The 18,402-nt window shown below is 42.6% G+C and overlaps 1 protein-coding gene across 3 annotated transcripts in view; it reads right to left on the bottom strand.

Annotated features, from left to right (window-relative positions):
- Positions 1 to 17,900, bottom strand: part of ATRNL1 (attractin like 1) — a 524,570-nt gene extending 506,670 nt beyond the window's left edge. The window contains exon 1 of one of the 3 annotated variants that reach the window (XM_082222558.1): positions 16,135 to 17,900. In XM_082222558.1, the coding sequence (XP_082078684.1) occupies positions 16,135 to 16,439 (305 nt within the window). In that variant the 5' untranslated portion in view covers positions 16,440 to 17,900. The remainder of the gene's footprint in view (positions 1 to 16,134) is intronic. The other 2 variants (XM_082222560.1, XM_082222559.1) reach the window with 2 other exon arrangements.
- Positions 17,901 to 18,402: the final 502 nt, after the last annotated feature.

Raw genomic sequence — 18,402 nt, 5'->3', positions numbered from 1 at the left:
AACAACCCAACCCAACAATAACAGCCCAAGAGTCTGTTGACCAGCCTCAGCCCTGTCCCTTTGTCAGATGCCTCTATACAATCAGCTTACAGTGGTGCCCTGCAAGACGAATGCCTCGCAAGACGGAAAACTCGCTAGACGAAAGAGCTTTCCGTTTTGGAGGTGCTTCGCAAAACGAATTTCCTATGGGCTTGCTTCGCAAGACGACAATGTCTTGCGAGTTCCTGCTGGTTTTTTTTCCTCCCCCCCCCCTTTTCTAAACCGCTAAGCCGCTTATCAGCTGATCCGATCAGCAGATAAGCCGCTAAAAGCCTCTAAAAGCCTCTAATAGCGCTAATCCGCTAATCCTTCAATGGGCTTGCTTCGCAAGACGAAAAAACCGCTAGACGAAGAGAATCACAGAACGGATTCTTTTCGTCTTGCGAGGCACCACTGTATTGGATAAAACACACAATCATATAGGTATACATAGAGCCTCCTCAAAGATAGAGACCTTAAAGTGATACAAAGCAGAACCCTCTCAGTGTCTGACAGCTACCTTTCTCATACACGTGATGGTTTTCCTGTAGCAATTTCTATTTTACTACATATATCCAGCCAGTTCCAAGAGTTTATTTTTATTTGACATGTTACCCTACTGCCTATCACAGCAGATTTATTCAATTTTTACAGAAGCTGTCTAGTACAGTGAATATAAACCTATCATAAAAAATATAAATTATGAAGAAATACTGGAATTAAATGTATGTTTGAATTAAGGTTAAGAACTGTCTAAACAGCAACATTAGGAGCATTCAGGAGCATAAGTTATGACAGCTATCACTCCCTTTCAAAGAAGAATCAAGGGGAAATATGGAATCGGGATTATAAGCAGAAGCCCAGGAACTCTTAGAAGTTTCCCACACGTGCTGTGGTGGGACTTGACACTCCAGTACATACAGTTTGTTCATACAGCCCAGAGATCAGAGAAGTTTCCTCCCCTCCCCTGAGATTCTAGCCTTCAATATTTCTGTTCCTAGGACAGCGATTCCTGCCATCATCTATCTACCATATTTTTCACTCCATAAGAGGCATCTAGTTTTTAGAGGGGAAATGTAAGCGGGGGGGGGGGGTGTTCTTTAAAGGGAGCACTGAGCAGAGCCTGTATGCATCCGAGGCTCTGCTCAGCGCTCCCTTTCACGACCTGCGTGGAGCATGTGTGCGGCGCCTGCAGGCTTTTGCCCAAAAGCCACACATTGTATAGTGTATAAATACCAACAACCTGATATTTCAACAGGATCAGTTCTCAGTCTGAATTGTCATTCTTAGGACTAGCCAATTGGATAGGCATCCTTCTCCTTAGCTGTACACTACTATTCTCCTACAGCAGCGTATAGCTACATCTTACAGTCTTTTTAAAAACCACATAGGAGGAGCATGGGCGTTTCTCTGCAGTACATCTCCTGTCTTTATTTCTCCTGACACTTCAACAAATTTTCCACATTTCATCTATGTGAGCAAGATAACAAACAAAGTAGATAGTAAGCAACTGCAGACTTGAAACAATACTATGAATAAAATCTGGTGGCAGCATGCATTGGTTTCCACCCCCATCGTTCTACCCGGAAACTGAGGTCCAGCACCTTGGGCCTTCTGGCGGTTCCCACACTTCGAGAAGCCAAGTTACAGGGAACCAGGCAGACGGCCTTCTCACCCTCCCACCAGATGTCAAAGAGAATAACAACTACTAACTGAAGGCTAGGGAAGCTTTTAATGTTTGATGTATTACAGTATTTTAATATTTCTTTTGGAAGCCGCCCAGAGTGGCTGGTAAGCCCAGCCAAATGGGCGGGGTATAAATAATAAATAATAATAGTTATTATTATTATTATTATTATTATTATTATTATTATTATTATTATTAAAAGCTGCATCCCACCACCACACCCAAATATTTGCTGTTTCAGACTACCTTGCAAAACTACCTTCCAAAAAAAAATAAAGGAATTTCTTCTGAATCAGATGTGTATACTACTTTGAATGCCCCCATGAAGAGAGAGTAGAACCATCCAGAAGAATGAAACATGAAACACAATATTATTTGCTAATCACTTCTAACACACACACACACACACACACACACACACACACACACAAAATATTTCACAACTGCTGTTTCTTACCTCACAAACTATATACTTGCAACAAAATTTGTCCAAGACAGATGTTTGCTTCCCAAATGGCTAATTCAGAGTGAGGGTCCATGATCAGCAGCCAATTCTGACATTTGTTCATGTGAAAGCTGTTTTCCAGATCTAAACACATGTCACGACCACTCCCTTTGGCAACTAACTAACTCTGTAATCACTTTGGAGGCTTCCATTGCAAATATTTTCAAGTATTATATCCCAGCGACCTGAAGAAGAGTGTGTGTGCGTGTGTGTATCATGTTTTCAATGGACACAAAAGTTGCAGCAAATAGCCTGGCAACTGATGGTAAACAAAACAAAAAAATTCTCGCTGCCTTCTATCCATACTATAATTGCAGTTAAATTATGAACATACATCGTAAGAACTGTATATAATTGCCCATAAGAATACTTAGAAGCAGCCTTAGAAGCAGATAATAATGTTACCCTTAAGGAATTGGTTTGTGTGTGTGTTTTAAGAATCAGGGTGGGGGAATTATAAAAGTTACTTTTTAGTATTGACACATATTAAATGCATTCTCCAGATGCTGAGACAAATATATACCGTGTTTTTCTGTGTATAAGACGCCCCCTATTTCTTGCAGCATTTTGGGGGCTAAATGTTAAGCAGTCCCAGATTCTGTACATAGTTATAACAATATTTTAAATTAGAAATTAAGGCATTGATAAGATTAAAATACTATGCATATCAATTTTATATACTCATTCTTAAAGTGATCAGACTAGTAAAATAAAGGATACTAAGATTAACTGCTATGCATGTAATATTTCAAGACAGAATGAGATTAGGAAGTCTTATGTCTGTCGGCTTTGGTCTGCATAAACAAGCCTAACAAATCTGTTTTATAAAACATAGTGAGATTGGTCAATACACACACACACTTTAACAAGGAAAGTACTATAATAAACAAGTATTTACTTTTTAATGAAAGCAGCCAATATTGTCAAATTGGCTTTGACCAATTTGATAATATTGATAATATTTGATAAGTTGCTAAAAACAGACAACTTATAAAAAACACTGTCATTCAAACTGTTCTCCAGACTGTGTTTCAGGATAAAATGACATCAAATAAAATTTGCAATACTTTTTTTTTAGTTATGCACCCTTTGGTTGTGTCTGTAGCCTGTAACCTAAGGTTTAGTAGTGTTTTGCAGAAGCTGTCAGTCAGAAGCAGCAAGCAGAAAGTAAGAATGCTCAGGAGCAGCACTCCGGACTGCAACATTTTGTTGCAGCTCCTTGTTATATATGTATATCTCCTTTGTTTTATATAAAACTCCAGAGATACAAACCAACCAGTAAAAGCAGGTTCAGCATAAGGCTGTCCAAGAGCTTAATCCTTTTATTTATTTATGGGCAGCCATAAAAATCAAACAACAACAAACTTGTACAGCTGTCCTCCATTTAGACCTTGAAACTCCTGGAACAGGAGGAAGTAAAATTGAGATGTAGTCCCAATGCTCCTGGCTTGTAGGAAGAAGTGCTTCATTGACCAGCATTAAATTGTACTCTTATATATTACATCTCACCACATCACTACACAGCTGTGTATTAGTTCCTGATGAATCATCCATGAAAATCGAACCGTACACCCCTCAAGATCTTAAGGGAGAGGTGGACAAGCTTCAGACAGCAAAGTTCCATCCTCAGTGGGCTTATCATTGTAGAAAAATAGGCTAGGGTCTAAAGATTGGTTATATAAGGAAAATAATATGCTAAACACGTAATGTGTCTGTAAACGTTGTTTCTGCCCTCTGTAAATCCTGCACTTGAAGCAATATGCTTATAGGCATACAAGCCACACAGGAGGAGACACAGAATAAGTGAAAATGAGAACCACAAAGTTGGGAAGGGCCAGAAGGGAATATCCCATCCAGTCCCACACCTTGAACCACTCTGTTTGCCTCTCCATCATCACAGATCCACCACATACCCAGAATGAAATAAAGGGCTCTTGCAAGCCACTTACTGCTTAATACTGCATGCCTTCAAGTCATTGATTTTTCATCCGTCATTGGTATTTAGGACAAAAAAAGAAATTATACTACCATGAATGAAATATCACCTGATTTCTCCATTGGAAGAAACATGGCTAGAAACAAAGCATGACTGGAAATGTTACTTGAGGAATGTTAACTGACCTATTTTCCTCCCCTCAACTATTTCAGTTTGGCATCATAGGCTAGGAATGCTGTATGCAGTTTTAGTTGAGTGTAAATAAGACACAAAGGAGCTCCAGAAGCTCCAGGCAAGCATCCAGTATGTATTTTCTTATCTCTGCTGAGGGCATAAGTCTCAACAAGAAAAGTGATGTTTGGGCTAATGACACCATAATGTTCAGTTCAGGATACAGTTCAATCTGTGAGCCTCAAATGATCCTTCATATTCTGCCTTTCTGGAACATATACTTTCTGCAAAGGATGAGAAAAATGCTTAGAATGTGAGTGCTCAGTAAATCGTTCACTCTACCCATACACACAGATCCAAAAAATAGGTGTGTCCCCCACCACCACAACACATGGAGGTTCTTCCTATACTATACTTCCAATATGCTGCGTGAATGCTAAGAGGTGTCTTTTCTTTTTTATGCAAACTAAGGTTTTTTGGTTCTGTTTCTTTCAATATTCCATTGAACTAAGTAATCCTGTTTCTTGCCATTAGGAATGAGTGAGTCTTTAAGTTTCAGTTCTCTCAATTTCTTATTTTTCCATTCTAAAATTCAGTTCTCCACACTTCTGTAGCAATTTGCCATTAAAAAAAAATCCTTAAAATTTGTCAGCATTTCAGTGCTAACTTCTAATAAGCACATGTTTCTATGCAATTCTGACTAATGAACACATTTCTACAAGCCATTCCCTCTAAGATAATGATTTTTGTATGTTATTTAAATGAATGCATTCATTTAATGAATGCACATTCCTCATATTCATACACACACACACACAGAGAGAGAGAGAGAGAGAGAGAGAGAGAGAGAGAGAGAGAGAGAGAGAGAGAGAGATTGGTTATAAAACTGCATCACAAAGTTTGGGTATGTATTTCAAAGTATAACTGAGTTTTGGCTCTCAAATTGTTTCAGAAAGTGTGAATTAGTTAAGTTCATCCTGAAATGAGTACTGAATTTAATTCTGCCCCCCCCCCCGCATCACTACTTGCCATAGAATTGTAGAGTTGGAAGGGACCATGAGGGCCATCTAGTCCAATACCTGCAATGCAGGAATCTTTTGTCCAATGTGTTGATGGTGTATTATAATTGTTTATAGGCTTTATTAATACATTGTGAACTATAACTGCTGTGGCCTGACTCTCAATGGTATTCTAATTTAATAATCCATTGCATTGCCACAAATTGATACAGATTTAATAAACAATTGATGAATTGATAAACAGCAATAAGGCCATGGGCTACACTGCTAAAACAAAATAAAAGCTTCAGGAAAGCAATGGTCTAAAATGCTTCCATTATTTATAAATTTATAAATGCAGGAGCATCCTATTAAGGCTGGGCAATATATCAATATATAATCCAAATCCAGTTTGAAGCCCATATCATGATACTGGGTTTATAATTTGTGTTTTCTGTTATGAAGTCTATATGTTTCTGACCCATGGAGAATTTATTTTAAAAACAGTATAACTTTTAAAATGTTAATGTTTCCTAAATTGCTTTTAGGTTTGTTTATCATGTCACAAAGAATCAGCATATTGCAGAAGTGCACTAGATATATTCTTTACTGGTGTTTTCAGTAAGAGAAGAAGTAGGCCAGTGCATGCTCCCTCAGAATTAGGTCAAAATTTAAACAAGTCATTCACAAGCGATTCAGGTTTTAACATTTTCCCTGGTCTCCTCAGTATTCTATATTTTACTTGTAAAATTAGAATTTATTGTATAACTCCCAAATAAATCTGCATTTGGAAATTTAACAGGCTATTAGCAAGTTAAACTGAAAGCTAAATAAATACTGCACACTGAGATAAAATTATTGAACAACTTAGCAAATAGTAAATACTATCATCCTTCATAAGCAGTACCAATCTTATTAAACCATTAAAATATACATATCTCTGCAGTCCTTTCTGCAGGCAGGCAGGGATTTGGAGGAGAATGCAGAAATATTAATTTCCCACACTTTCCAGAAGAAAAAAAACACTAACCAGATAGCAGTATAAAGTGCAGTTAGTCTCATCTGCAAGGTGGGTTATTTCCTTTGCAGATTTTTAACATAGTATGCATTTCTATTAAAACCACTTGCAACCAGAGCACACTGTAAATAGAAGGCATTGGAATGGTCAACTAAAATACTTGTACTATACATGTATGAGCAATTGTGGTCTAACCAGGAGTGAGCCTGGTCAGCATAAGAAACCCGTGCTCAGAGATCTAAGAGATCGCCTTACCCCACATGTGCCCACTCAACCACTTCGATCCAGCAGAACTGGCACTCCTACAGCTCCCGCACAACACCCATTCTGCATTTTAAGAGCCCAATTGTTTAGTGTAGTAGCACCTACACTTTGGAACTCCCTGCCTATTGATATCAAGCAGACACCTTCACTGTTCTCTTTTTGGCACCTGCTAAGAACATTTTTGTTTAGACAAGCCTACCCAGATGCTTAGAAAGTTGAGGTAATTTTCATTTGCTTTAATACTGATTTTATTGTTTTACCTTTTTCATAATTGCTTTGAGATTTATTTGTTTTTTACAAGAAATGAATGAATGAATCTTCATTGTGCATCATATTAAGGACCAAGAAACTACAGAGCAGCACCTGAGGACAGCAAAAGCAGAGAATGGAAACTGTAGCTTCCAGTGGGTTGGGAAGGGTAATCACTATGTGAGGACAACTTGCAATATGTCTGCGCGAATACTAGGAAGCAACAGGAGTTAGGGAAACTTCAATAGATGTATTTATTTGTAAACAGCCGATCAACAACTCAACATGGCAATTAGAACTTTGGGTAAAATTTGGGTAAAACTAAAGTTTCAACTAGTCCCCCACTAAATAGTCCTCAAACTATTTGATAGAATTACTTTAGCAAAACTGCTCCACTTCCCAGGGGGGCGGAGTTGCAGGCTGGCCACGAGCTCTCCCCAAGTGCAGCAGGGGAGCGTGACAATGCCTCCCGCATCATTGGGAGTCCCGGCCTCGCCACGCCCCACTACCGACCAATTGGGTGACTAGGGGCGTGGCTTACTTGATTTAAACCCCGTGCGGCCAGGACTCTGTCTCCTTTCCAGTGGCGTAGCGTGGGGGGTGCAAGGGGGGCCGGCCGCACCGGGCGCAACATCTGGGGGGCGCGCTCGCTGCCTCCAGAGTCGCCGAAGAGCCTCGGGCGCAGGCTGTAGCAGAGCCCCATGTCTCGCAGAACCGACGAGCTGTGCGCGCGTCCGGGCTGAAGGCGTCCAGCAGGCAGCGGCTCTCAGCGCTGGCCGCGGAGGACGCGCCAGGCAGCCCCTCCTCACAGCCCCGCCTCCGCCGCCGCTGCAGCTGCTGGGCCATGTTGCATTTTCCTCGCCTCTCTGCCCCCCTCCTCCTCCGGGCAAGCGGCGTCGTTTGGGCGGCAACTCGCCTCAGATCACCTGACGTGGCAGGTTAGGGGTTAGGGGGGGCGCAAATTACTTGCCCTGGGTTAGGGGGCACAAATTACTTGCCTTGCCCCGGGTGCTGGCAACTCACACTACGCCGCTGCTCCTTTCTCCTCCTGCTTTCAGCCTCCCGCTCTATTTTCATGTGTTCGCCATCTTGGCCTTGCTATGGACTACGGTTGGTCACCTGTTGAGGGGGCCAGATAGGAATTTTCCCCCTTGGCAAACTGGCACCAGTCATGTGGTTTTCGCCTGCCTTGTAGCAATCGTCACAACTTTGTAAGGTTAGGCATTGGTAAACCTGTTTTATGGGAGGGGAGGTTGTGGCCTTCACCTGCCCCTCCTCTTTAAGGGTATTCCGTTAAAGGGATCCTGGAGTGTGGATCCTGTCCAAAGCCAGGGTATAGGCTAGGGCCATGCCACGACCTCATTGGGGACCCTGGGGGAGCTCGCAGTTGATGTACATCAACAGGGCTCCCCCTACTGGTGGTTGACCCTTGTGAGACTACCTGCATGACGGGCAGGAGTCAGATATAGTCGGTTCACTTCCGATGCCTAAGCCAGGGGTGGCCAACTCCAGAGGGACTGAGATTTACTTTCAGAATTAAAATCTGGCAGCGATCTACTCCCCTTTTTGGGGGTTACATTGGGGGTACTTTTAAAGGGGATGGGGTTAATCGCCAAAAAAACAGTGCTGTGGGAGCATTTTGCCTCACAGCAAAAAAACTGTGTCTAAGTCAATACCACTCACATCTGTAACCAATAAAGTTGTGGCCTTATTTATCCCATTAACCCAAAATATTGGTGTCCATGTGTTACATTATCTAAGAAAGGGGGTGGGGCTCAGGACCTTGCCATGAAATTCAAATTTGAGAGCCAATTTGTCAATTTAGGAGATAATGGATCTTACTCAGAACTGCAAGCATGGCTCTGTCAAATGCTAATAAATATTTGAAAATACTAATCACCACCTCTGTTTCATATTATACATCCAATTCAGCTGAATTCATTCCTAATAGCCACATGTGGAAATGGGCTTCTTCTTACTTGTTGAAGCTGGAAGTGAAGGTGTAAATCAAGATGCCTATACACATGCAGCTGATGGTTGCCCATGCATGCTGCATTACTTTCAATCATATGTGCATTGAGATGCACATCTGAATGTGCATTCCCATCGTTGTGCAACTAGTCATGCATAATCACACGTGACTAGGACTGTACCTGGGCATTAATATTTTATCAATGTTAAGCTCACTTGAGCGTTATAGCCGTTATAACACATGACAAGAATCTTCATATAAGCGTGACAGATCAGTTGACTACTGTATTAGCTTCAGGGGGAAAGGCAGTTATTTTAAAGTAAAAGCACACTAAGATATGGAAGATAATAGTATCTTCCTTAAAACCATCAGTAAAGCTTCTTCCACAAATATTTGGACATAGCTAAAATTATATTTCTACATGGTTTCACTGAGGCATATGCCAGTTTCTAGTTTCAACTTCTTTAAAAGGTTTTTAAAGGCCAATAATTTTCAGTGTTCTAATATGACCCCATAAATTATAGAGGAAATCACCATGTAATCAAATAAAAGTCAAGGATAGATAACTATATAGGTTTTCAACTTCCTATGGCTCTGTGCTAGAGATGTACATTTGAAATCAAGCTGATTTCAGATGTATCTGGTGAAATTCAGGGATACTGGCAATACTGGGGAAATGTAGTAAACAGAATAAATCAAATTACTGGGATAAAGTACCAACAGAGTCTTCTGTTCTTAGGTAAACTTGACAGTGTGCACTCAGTTTAATGTTGCTAAACAGTATTATAACACATTTGCTGGCAGCTCAAAACTGGAGGATGAGGGAAATAGGAATGGAAAAGTAATAAAGCTGGTGCTGGCTTTTGATACAGGAGTTTGCTATCTGCCTGCTGAACTGGGAGTGCCAATGACACAAGAAAAGACAGAGGTCCCTGCTTGGTGATTACCTTACTAGGTATTGAATTGGATTCCCTTCACCAGTACTGCCACCTGTCTTCCTGCTGGCAAAGCTTAGGCTTGGGGCCATTTCTGTGGGAAGGATACATCAGTTAATGCTTAAGAAGCTGCAGAAATCAGTGGCTACCTTAATTCTGCCTGTCAAGCGATAGCTCTTGGTCAAGCCCTCTTGCATAGATTTTGTGATGCAATGGAGGACCTCAGTTAACCTCACAAGATAATCCACGGTTCCAGGGACATGAGGCTGGAATTGGCTGTCTGATAAAATAAAAAAAAGGTATGAGCACAATAGTATTTCCTTTTGGAGACAAGATTTGTTGCTGGAAAAGGAACCCGGTTGCAGTTGGGTCAGCTGGCTTTGAGGTTATTTCCCAGGACAAATGGTATTCTGCTATATTGTCCTAGAACTGGGTTGATAAAGGCTCAAACAGGGGTTTAACTTTTTGGAGTTTTCCCTTTTGTAGTGGCAATTTGGCAGTTGCCTCCTGATTTGGTTATAATATAATAATAATAATTTATTATTTGTACCCCGCCCATCTGGCTGGGTTTCCCCAGCCACTCTGGGTGGCTTCCAACAAAGATGAAAGATACACTAAAATGTCACATATTAAAAACTTCCCTGAACAGGGCTGCCTTCAGATGTCTTCTGAATGTCAGGTAGATGTTTATCACTTTGACATCTGATAGGAGGGCGTTCCACAGGGCGGGCACCACTGGTTAACTCAGTTGCCCACTTTTGATGTGACAACCAGGCCACAATCCATCAATAAGTCTCTTACATCTAAGCACTCTAGAGTCATGTCCATGGTTGGGACCTTTGTGCTCTGTTGTCTCCTTTTCAGTTTGATCTTTCTTGCTCACCATGTTTTAGAACTCAGCATGGCTCTGCCAATGTGTTGTCAGATAACCAGATGACACATTTTCAGGAGTGTACCCTAATGGCCTGGAAAGAACTGGAGTTTATGCCAGTAGAGCTATGAAATCTTGGAAGACTGAGGCAGACAGGGTCATAAAGTTGCCACTTGAACAAATTATTGCAGAACAGGCATGGAGTTCAGTGTTTTTTCAGATCCTCAAAGGGTTCTTGCAGGAGTGGCCAGTTCCAGTGGAGCAGCTAATGGAGTTCTGTGTGGCTCTCACACCATGAAAAGTAAGTTGGGCACCTTAGAGTTTGGTGCCAAGGTGCAAGGCACAGACATGGGCGTAGCCAAAGGGGGGCGGGGGGCAGCTGCCCCCATAAATCAATAAAAACATTTCACTAACTAAGGTTCTCCCTCCCCCTACAAAAGCCTGCCCCTCCCCCAACAAAAATCTTGGCTATGCCCATGGGCACAGGCATGCTTTTAAACTCTAAGCAGGTGTTGCATCCTTCACAGTTATCCAACTTGGGTGATAAAAATTGTGCTTGATTAATGACAAGGCACTTATTTACAGGCCTGTATTGACTCTGGTATCATGGGGCGACAGTGGCCAGGGGTTCTCACTGAGTCTAATAGCTTGCTTTAGTTTCCATTATACCTATGTGCATCCATGTTTCTATCACCTTCTCACTTGATGCTTTTAATACTGGTAAGTAGGCTGTTATCATTTTATTGCATTGGTTTTCATGTTGCTATAATGAGTATTCTTCAAGAATTTGTAATTTTAACTTGTCTCCCATTATTCTTGTATATTTCCTAGTACTTGGAACTGCAGTGGCCTCAGGGCAAGCTGATAATAGCAGGCAGAATGAGGTCCTTAGGCATGTTAGAGAAAACATGAACTAAAAATTGCTGCTGCCTGACACCAGATTTCAACATACCTGATAGATAATAGCTTATACTAAACCGATGGGAAAGGGATCCTTTTGCTTTCCATTTCTAAGCAAGTTTCACATGGAGAGATCATGGAGGAGATTCCACCCACCCTAAACACAGCTTATATTGTTCTGCTTTTCCTTGCTTCACACACGGAGAACCACTGATCTAAGCAACAGCAGCAAAAGTAGGGAACAACAATATTATTTAGTTAATATCAGAAAATCTTGATAGTTCACCAGACGCAGTAAAGACACCTGCATATAATATATATAGTATGTTTGCTATGTCTATGTTCTTCAAAATCCCTTTAAAGCCTTTCTTTTATCATGCAAATGCAAACACACACACACACACACGTAGCTGTGTTAGTCCATAAGAGTAAACTTCATAATCCACGGATGGGCAATATCTTTATTGTAACCAGTCAAAATGCCACAAACTCCTTTTTTATGTCACACTTTGCCTAAGAAAGAGTTCTTGGGAATTCAAAAACTTGTACGTAATACTTTTGTGACATCTTGGTTTGTGCCAATAAAGGTACTGCCCAAAGGAGGGTTGTCTCCCTGCAATTTGTGTGCTATACTAATGCTAATTCTGTTTTGGAAAGGTTAATTTCGTTTGACCTTTGGCTGTGAAAAAACAAGAGGCTGGAAGCCTAATAGTTTAATAGAGATATGCTTATTTTTATGGTAAAAAATCAAGTTGACCCCTGGTTGTTTCTTCCTCATCCTTTATCCATCCCTGAACAGCATTTAAAGAATAATCTTACAATCTTAACGAATTCCCTATAGAGGAAATGCTATGTTACCATGGAATCAGTCAATTAACTTTGACACATGCTTACCAAGATTGATCAATCATTTCTGATGTCTGCCTGCTAAGTTATTGTTTTTCAGGAATGGAGAGGAAATCTCACATGAGATTAACACCCAAATTGCCTAAACTGATACTGCCCTGGTGTCAATACCAGCAGCATTTGCTAATGCCAATCACTCATTACACAATGAGTTAAGCTTGCTGCATATCCTCTTGGTTCAAGTCATATAAGATAGGAATCAAGAAAGAACAAGAATCTTATTTTACTGAATTCTTTTACAGATCATACAAGAAACACAAACCTTTACAAATTAAATTTATACATTTTTAACATCATTGAAAATTAACACATTAACACTTCAAAAAAATGCATTTAAGTTAGGGCTCTTTTATATAAATTATACGATTAAGCTTTTTAAACACACACAAACAAAAGATGTTTTGGAAACAGAATACAATGCTAATATATTAAAAACAAAAGCCTCAATTTATAACAACTTATATCAAGCCATATGATCCAATCTGGGAAATACCTGAAGTACAAAAATTAAACCAAGTTTCAAATTTGGCTTTTTCTCTGTCATAGTTTAAATTAACCAACCCTGGCAATGGGAGCTGAGTTTAGGGCAGGGGTAAGTAAACCTTTTCAGCAGGGGGCCAGTCCACTGTCCCTCAGACCTTGTGGGGAGCCGGACTATATTTGGGGGCAGGAGGAAATGATGCAAGAGCACCACGAGCCCTGGTGGCTGCTTACCTGTGTCTTGCAAGCGGCAGGGGCTGGTGGCGGTGGCGGTGGTGGAGGGACAATGAGCAGTGCGTGAAAGGGCTCCGGAGAGGGGCTGCTTAAAATGGCAGCCGCTCGAGCGCTGCTGCTGCTGGCACCAACAAAGCCCAGCCCCCTTCCTCCTCTAGGCAGGGCAGGGAGAAGCCAGGAGGGAGGAGGCGGCGGCGCCGCCACTGTGTGAGGGAGGGAGGGAAAGAACGCATGCACTGGCGATAGACATGGCAATTCCCGGACCGTCCACGGGCCGGATTCAGAACGCAATTGGGCCTGATCTGGCCTGCGGGCCTTAGTTTGCCTACCCATGGTTTAGAGTGTAAGAACTGTGCCTTATATAGTTTATAATATATCTGTTTGGGATTCTTGTGTGCTACTGCGCCTGGTTTATACAGCCCTCAATGGATCAGGACCCAAATATACAGTATGTAAGAGTGCCTTCTCCATTACCAGCCAACTAAGTTTAAGACTGGCAAGGGAGAGCTCTATCCACAGTCCCAGTAGTGGACCTACATTTTTGGGAGCCTGAACTGCCATGGAGGCCTCTTCACAACCAGCAACGAGGCCTGTTATCTTCTTCACTGGGGTTGTTCCATGACAGATCACACACTTTTACAAACTACTGAGCTACTGACTCACAAACCTGGAATTGTTGAAATATATACATTTTAAAAAATCAATCAGTCATGTGATTTAAACTGGGTCTAACAGACACAACATTTTTAAGCAATGCAGACTACAGTCGCTTCTGGGGTCCACCTGGGATTAGGGGCCCTGAAGCTTAAGATTCATTAGTTTCATAGTAGATTCCCCCCCCCCGCCCCTACACGGTCCCAATCAGATTTTGAGGAGACAATTTGCATTGAAGGGCCTTCTCTGTGGTGGAACTCTAACTCTGGAATTGTCACTCTCACTCTGCAGACATCAACTGAAACATTTTTATTTTTGTAGAATAACCATGGAGTATTTAATCCTCAGCAACTACATTTGAAACAGTGCTTTAAGGCGTTGTAAATATCTGTTTTTAAGATTATGGTTTTACTGTTTATGCAGTTATGCTTTTATGTTTGTTGTACATTGCCCTGAGCCCCTTTAGAGGAAAGTCAATTGATAAATATTTTAAATAAACTGAACTTCAAGTCCTGTGAGATACTTTATCAGGTATGTGGTTTGTTCTGCTATGCTTCAGATACAGAAACAGATGTATCTTATATCAAAAACAATACTTCAATACTACAATAAAGGTGCATTATAACCCTTCTTTTTCAGATTAACTTTACAGCATCTACAGAATCCCAAACCTATTTTTCATTTATAGAACAATAATGACATCAATAACACTTTCAAAGTCATTCAACACAGAGATAAAACAAAAACTTGCAAGTTTATTTTTATACTTTACCAGAAGTCCTCAAGTTTTCCTCATTAAAACACTCTTCTGCTAATGGAGAATTATACCTTGAACATTCAGCTAAATATTCCCAACACTAACTTGGAAAAAGCATTACAATATTCTACAAGCAAGCTTTAGGTAATGTTCCCTCTGTCAGTTTCACTTTCCTCATGCGAATATTGTGTGTGACAAAGAATAAATCCTTTAATACTAAACAACCAAGAAAATCCCCCTATTATAGTATCATTACTGGAGGTACTGATTATTGTAGACATTAGCTAAGGGATACATTATCATCTGGAAATTTTACTTGTTTTAAATTATCAGAAACTTAGACTAAGGTATAAAATAGAATGCAGTTGACACTAAGATAAAATTAACTGTTTTGAAGGAATCACATTCTAATCCCTAAATGCAAACTTTCTGAGTGGAACTACATAGTAAGAAAAACTTATTTTGTGGATTGTTACAAGACAAACAAGAACTTGGTCATCAAAATATGAACTTGCTTAAGTAACCACTTTCACTCTTACAAATACTCCATTTAAGTTGAAGCCCCCCCCCCATTTTCTGCAGAATGTTTCTTTCTCAAGCAAGCAAGTAGCTCACCACGTACATCAATAAAAATGAGCATGAGCAAAAAACTGTACTCCTGTAAAATATGGATTCTAGCCAGCTCTCTCATCAGATGAGCTGTTTTAATGTCTGGTTTTCCCAGCTGCCCAGAAACTGTGTGTGTAAATACACACATGTTTCCTTATTTTAACACCTAGCTGTTAAAATTATCTTAAATTATAAATCTCAATTAAGTGCACAAAGGTAAATATTGATTCCCACTTTTACACACTGCACAAAAAGAAAGCATGCAGAAGCAAATGAACCTGCGCAAGGTAACTGCTCAGATCACTAGCAGAAGTGGGATGAAATCCTTCCATTACTAACCTTTACTCCATAACTCTAGCCACAAAACTGCACAGGTTCCTCTTTTTAAGCATGTTTCATATAAATGAACAAGCTACTACAACTTATATCCACAGCACACAGCCCTTAGTGTGCACCACACATCCAAACCACTATTTTCAATCCTCTTTTGCTGTCTATGACTCACTCATTCAGCTTTAACAGACGAGGTTTCTTAAATTACTGGGGATTACTATAACCTTCAGAGAAAGCTGGCTAGTTTGATAATGAGTGAACCACATTTAAACAGGGTTAGGTGTAGATTAATATATTACACCTTTGTGAGAGAACTTGGATGAACAGTATTGGGGAGAGGAATATTAAATGGAATAAAAACCTTTGCTTTGAAGGAAAGACCTTAAGAATTAACTTTTTCTCTCTTTTTTCAGGAAGATAGAATTATCGCTCTCATGATCATATCAAAGGGAAAGTCACTATCAGATTCCTCCTTGTCTTCTCATTAAAAGCAAGCACACGATGATCTAGGGATTCTTGGCAGACGGCTTTAGTTTTTGTACTTCTGCAAAGACACTTTGGGTATAAAACATAACAGCAGGAAAAGGAAAAAGGGGGTGGGGGGGAAAGAGTATGATCAGAAGATGGTGACACTTACTTGAACCTGCCTTGGCAGTGCTGGCACTGGTCTCCTACCCAGCCTTGGTCACAGATGCAGGTAGAATTCAGACATCGGCCCGAGAAGCAGGAGGTCCTCTCGCAAGGCTTCGACTGGGAGACTTGGGCATACAGAACCAGGTACAGTAATCCATAGAAAAGCAGCCAATTGTGCATATCCAGAAGGGTGGCGAAGCAGCAGGAGGAGCAAGAAAAAGGTCTCCAGGCACCAGAGATCACAGGAGGGCCTCCTATCCTGCGCAGGACTTTCCCCAAAGGATCCAGCATCTTTGCCACAGAGCACATCCGCAAGCGCCGGGACCCGATGCGCGGAGGGGGGCGGGCGGGCGGGCGGGCCGGGAAGCGAGATTAACCCAGTTCCTTGTGCAGGTCTGACGAGGAGGAAAACAAGCCCCGCCGCTCCAGGAACATCACCCAGGTCAGGGAGAGAGCGAGTTGAACGCAGAGATGAGGAGGAGCAGAGACTGCGCGCCCCCTCCTCAAAAAAGAAGCAGCACAAAACAAGAGACCGATGGGGAAAATGTGTCCTGAAGAGAACTGGTTAATTCGGTCTATAGTGCGAAATAAGGGAGACCGCCAAGCCCTGCTTCCCCCTCCGTCTGTCCACAGGCTCCTCACAACACCTCCCGTTTATCCCTCAGGTGAAACGACGCCACCAGCAGCAGCAGCCTTCCCGCCTCTTCTTCCTCGTCGTCCTCAGGGCTCATTGCCTCCGTCTTCCATGGGCTCCTTCCTGACCTTGTCGCTTCTTCCCCTCACGACATGGCCCCGTTCAACCCACCCAGGGTAACGCTGCTGCTGCTGCTCCTCAACCGCCCCCCCCCCAATATATATATATATCTCCGTCTCTCCGCACCCCCCTTTCTCAGTCTCCTTTGTAGCTCGCCCTAAGCAGCAACAGCCGGGCAAGGACGGCGGTGGAAGGGATGCTGCTTCCTCCCACAGGCGGGCGGGCGGCTGAGAGAAGCGCCCTCAGGATCCCCTCAGAGCCTCCCGCCCAAGTGGGCCCCGAGTTCCTCGCCCGCCCGAGATGGGGCGAAGGGGGCGCGCTTGCTTAGTTAAAAGCCCTCTCCTCCTGTCCCAGCTGACAGTTTGGAAGCAGCCATTTTTAAAAGGTTAATTGGTAATCTGCTTTTTTTCCGAGGCGGGCGGCTCGCTGGGGCTGAATCCCTCCTCTTCCTCCTTCTCCCCCCCTCCCGCTCCGCCGGGTCTGTGCAGAGCCGTCCCTCTCTCTCTCTCTGGACTGCCAGGCCCCTCCTCAGCCAGCGCGGGAGAAAGCAGGAATTCCCCGCGGCCCCGTCCCCGCCGCTTCAGGCCACTCGTTGCTGAAGCAACTGCGCCGAGAAAGGGTTTGGGGGGCTCCGAGCCCCGCTCCCAGCTGGAAGTGAAGGGGAAGAGGAGGCGCAGAGGCTTCTGCTGGCGGCGGATTCCCTCCCTCTCCCCCCCCCCCGACCTCTCCGAAAGTTCCTGTCCCAGCCGCCCCAGAAGGAAGCCTCAGGAAGGGCAGGAGCGTCGTCACCCCGCCGCCTTTTTGGAGGCAGCAGAAAGGATTGCAACGCCGTGTGTATCTGTTTCCCTTCCTGCTGCTGCTGCTGCTGCTTCAGCCTCCCCTACAGCTTTGCAGGGGAGTCGTGCCGAGAAACTACCACACAAAGAAGAGCTGAGCATGTGCAGCAGCGAAGCCCCCTTAAAGGCGCAGCGCATTGCTCCATTGCATCACTTTGGAGCGTGATGGAAACGAGAGAGAGGGAGAGAAACCGCTACTTGGTCGGGAGGGGGGCGGGAGCCGCCGCCGCTTTTCCACATGGAAGATCGGAAGAGCGTGTCATCTTTTCCAACAAGGGAGAAAACAAGTTCCTGAACTTCTCATACGCAGGCACACAAAGGGGGTGGGGGTGGGGAGAGGCAAGGCTGGGAGCTTTCTCAGAAATATTTTGCCAGCGCAGTGACTCAGGGTAATAAAATTAAAACAAAAACAGGATGAGAAACAGCAGCACAAGAATGATTATTATTATTAGTCTGGTTGACTTGAGTGTACTTTGCATTTACTACCCCCCTCCAGGTACTGCTCCCAATGGGAGCCTTCAACAGCTGCATTCAATGGGTGGAGTTTGCACACGTCATTGCTATATCTTCATGTTAGGGTAGGCTTCAACTTTTGAATGTCTACCTGCTGTGAAGATGCTACGTGAAGGCACAGTAGCCGCTCCACGAAAGGACAGTTCTAGGATCTCTTGCCATTATTTTT

This window comes from Podarcis vaucheri, assembly GCF_965113315.1.
Source record: "Podarcis vaucheri genome assembly, chromosome: 5".
NCBI classification, from domain to species: Eukaryota; Metazoa; Chordata; class Lepidosauria; order Squamata; family Lacertidae; genus Podarcis; species Podarcis vaucheri.
Note: the sequence above shows the minus strand (reverse complement) of the source record. Positions and strands in the feature narration are given on the sequence as shown.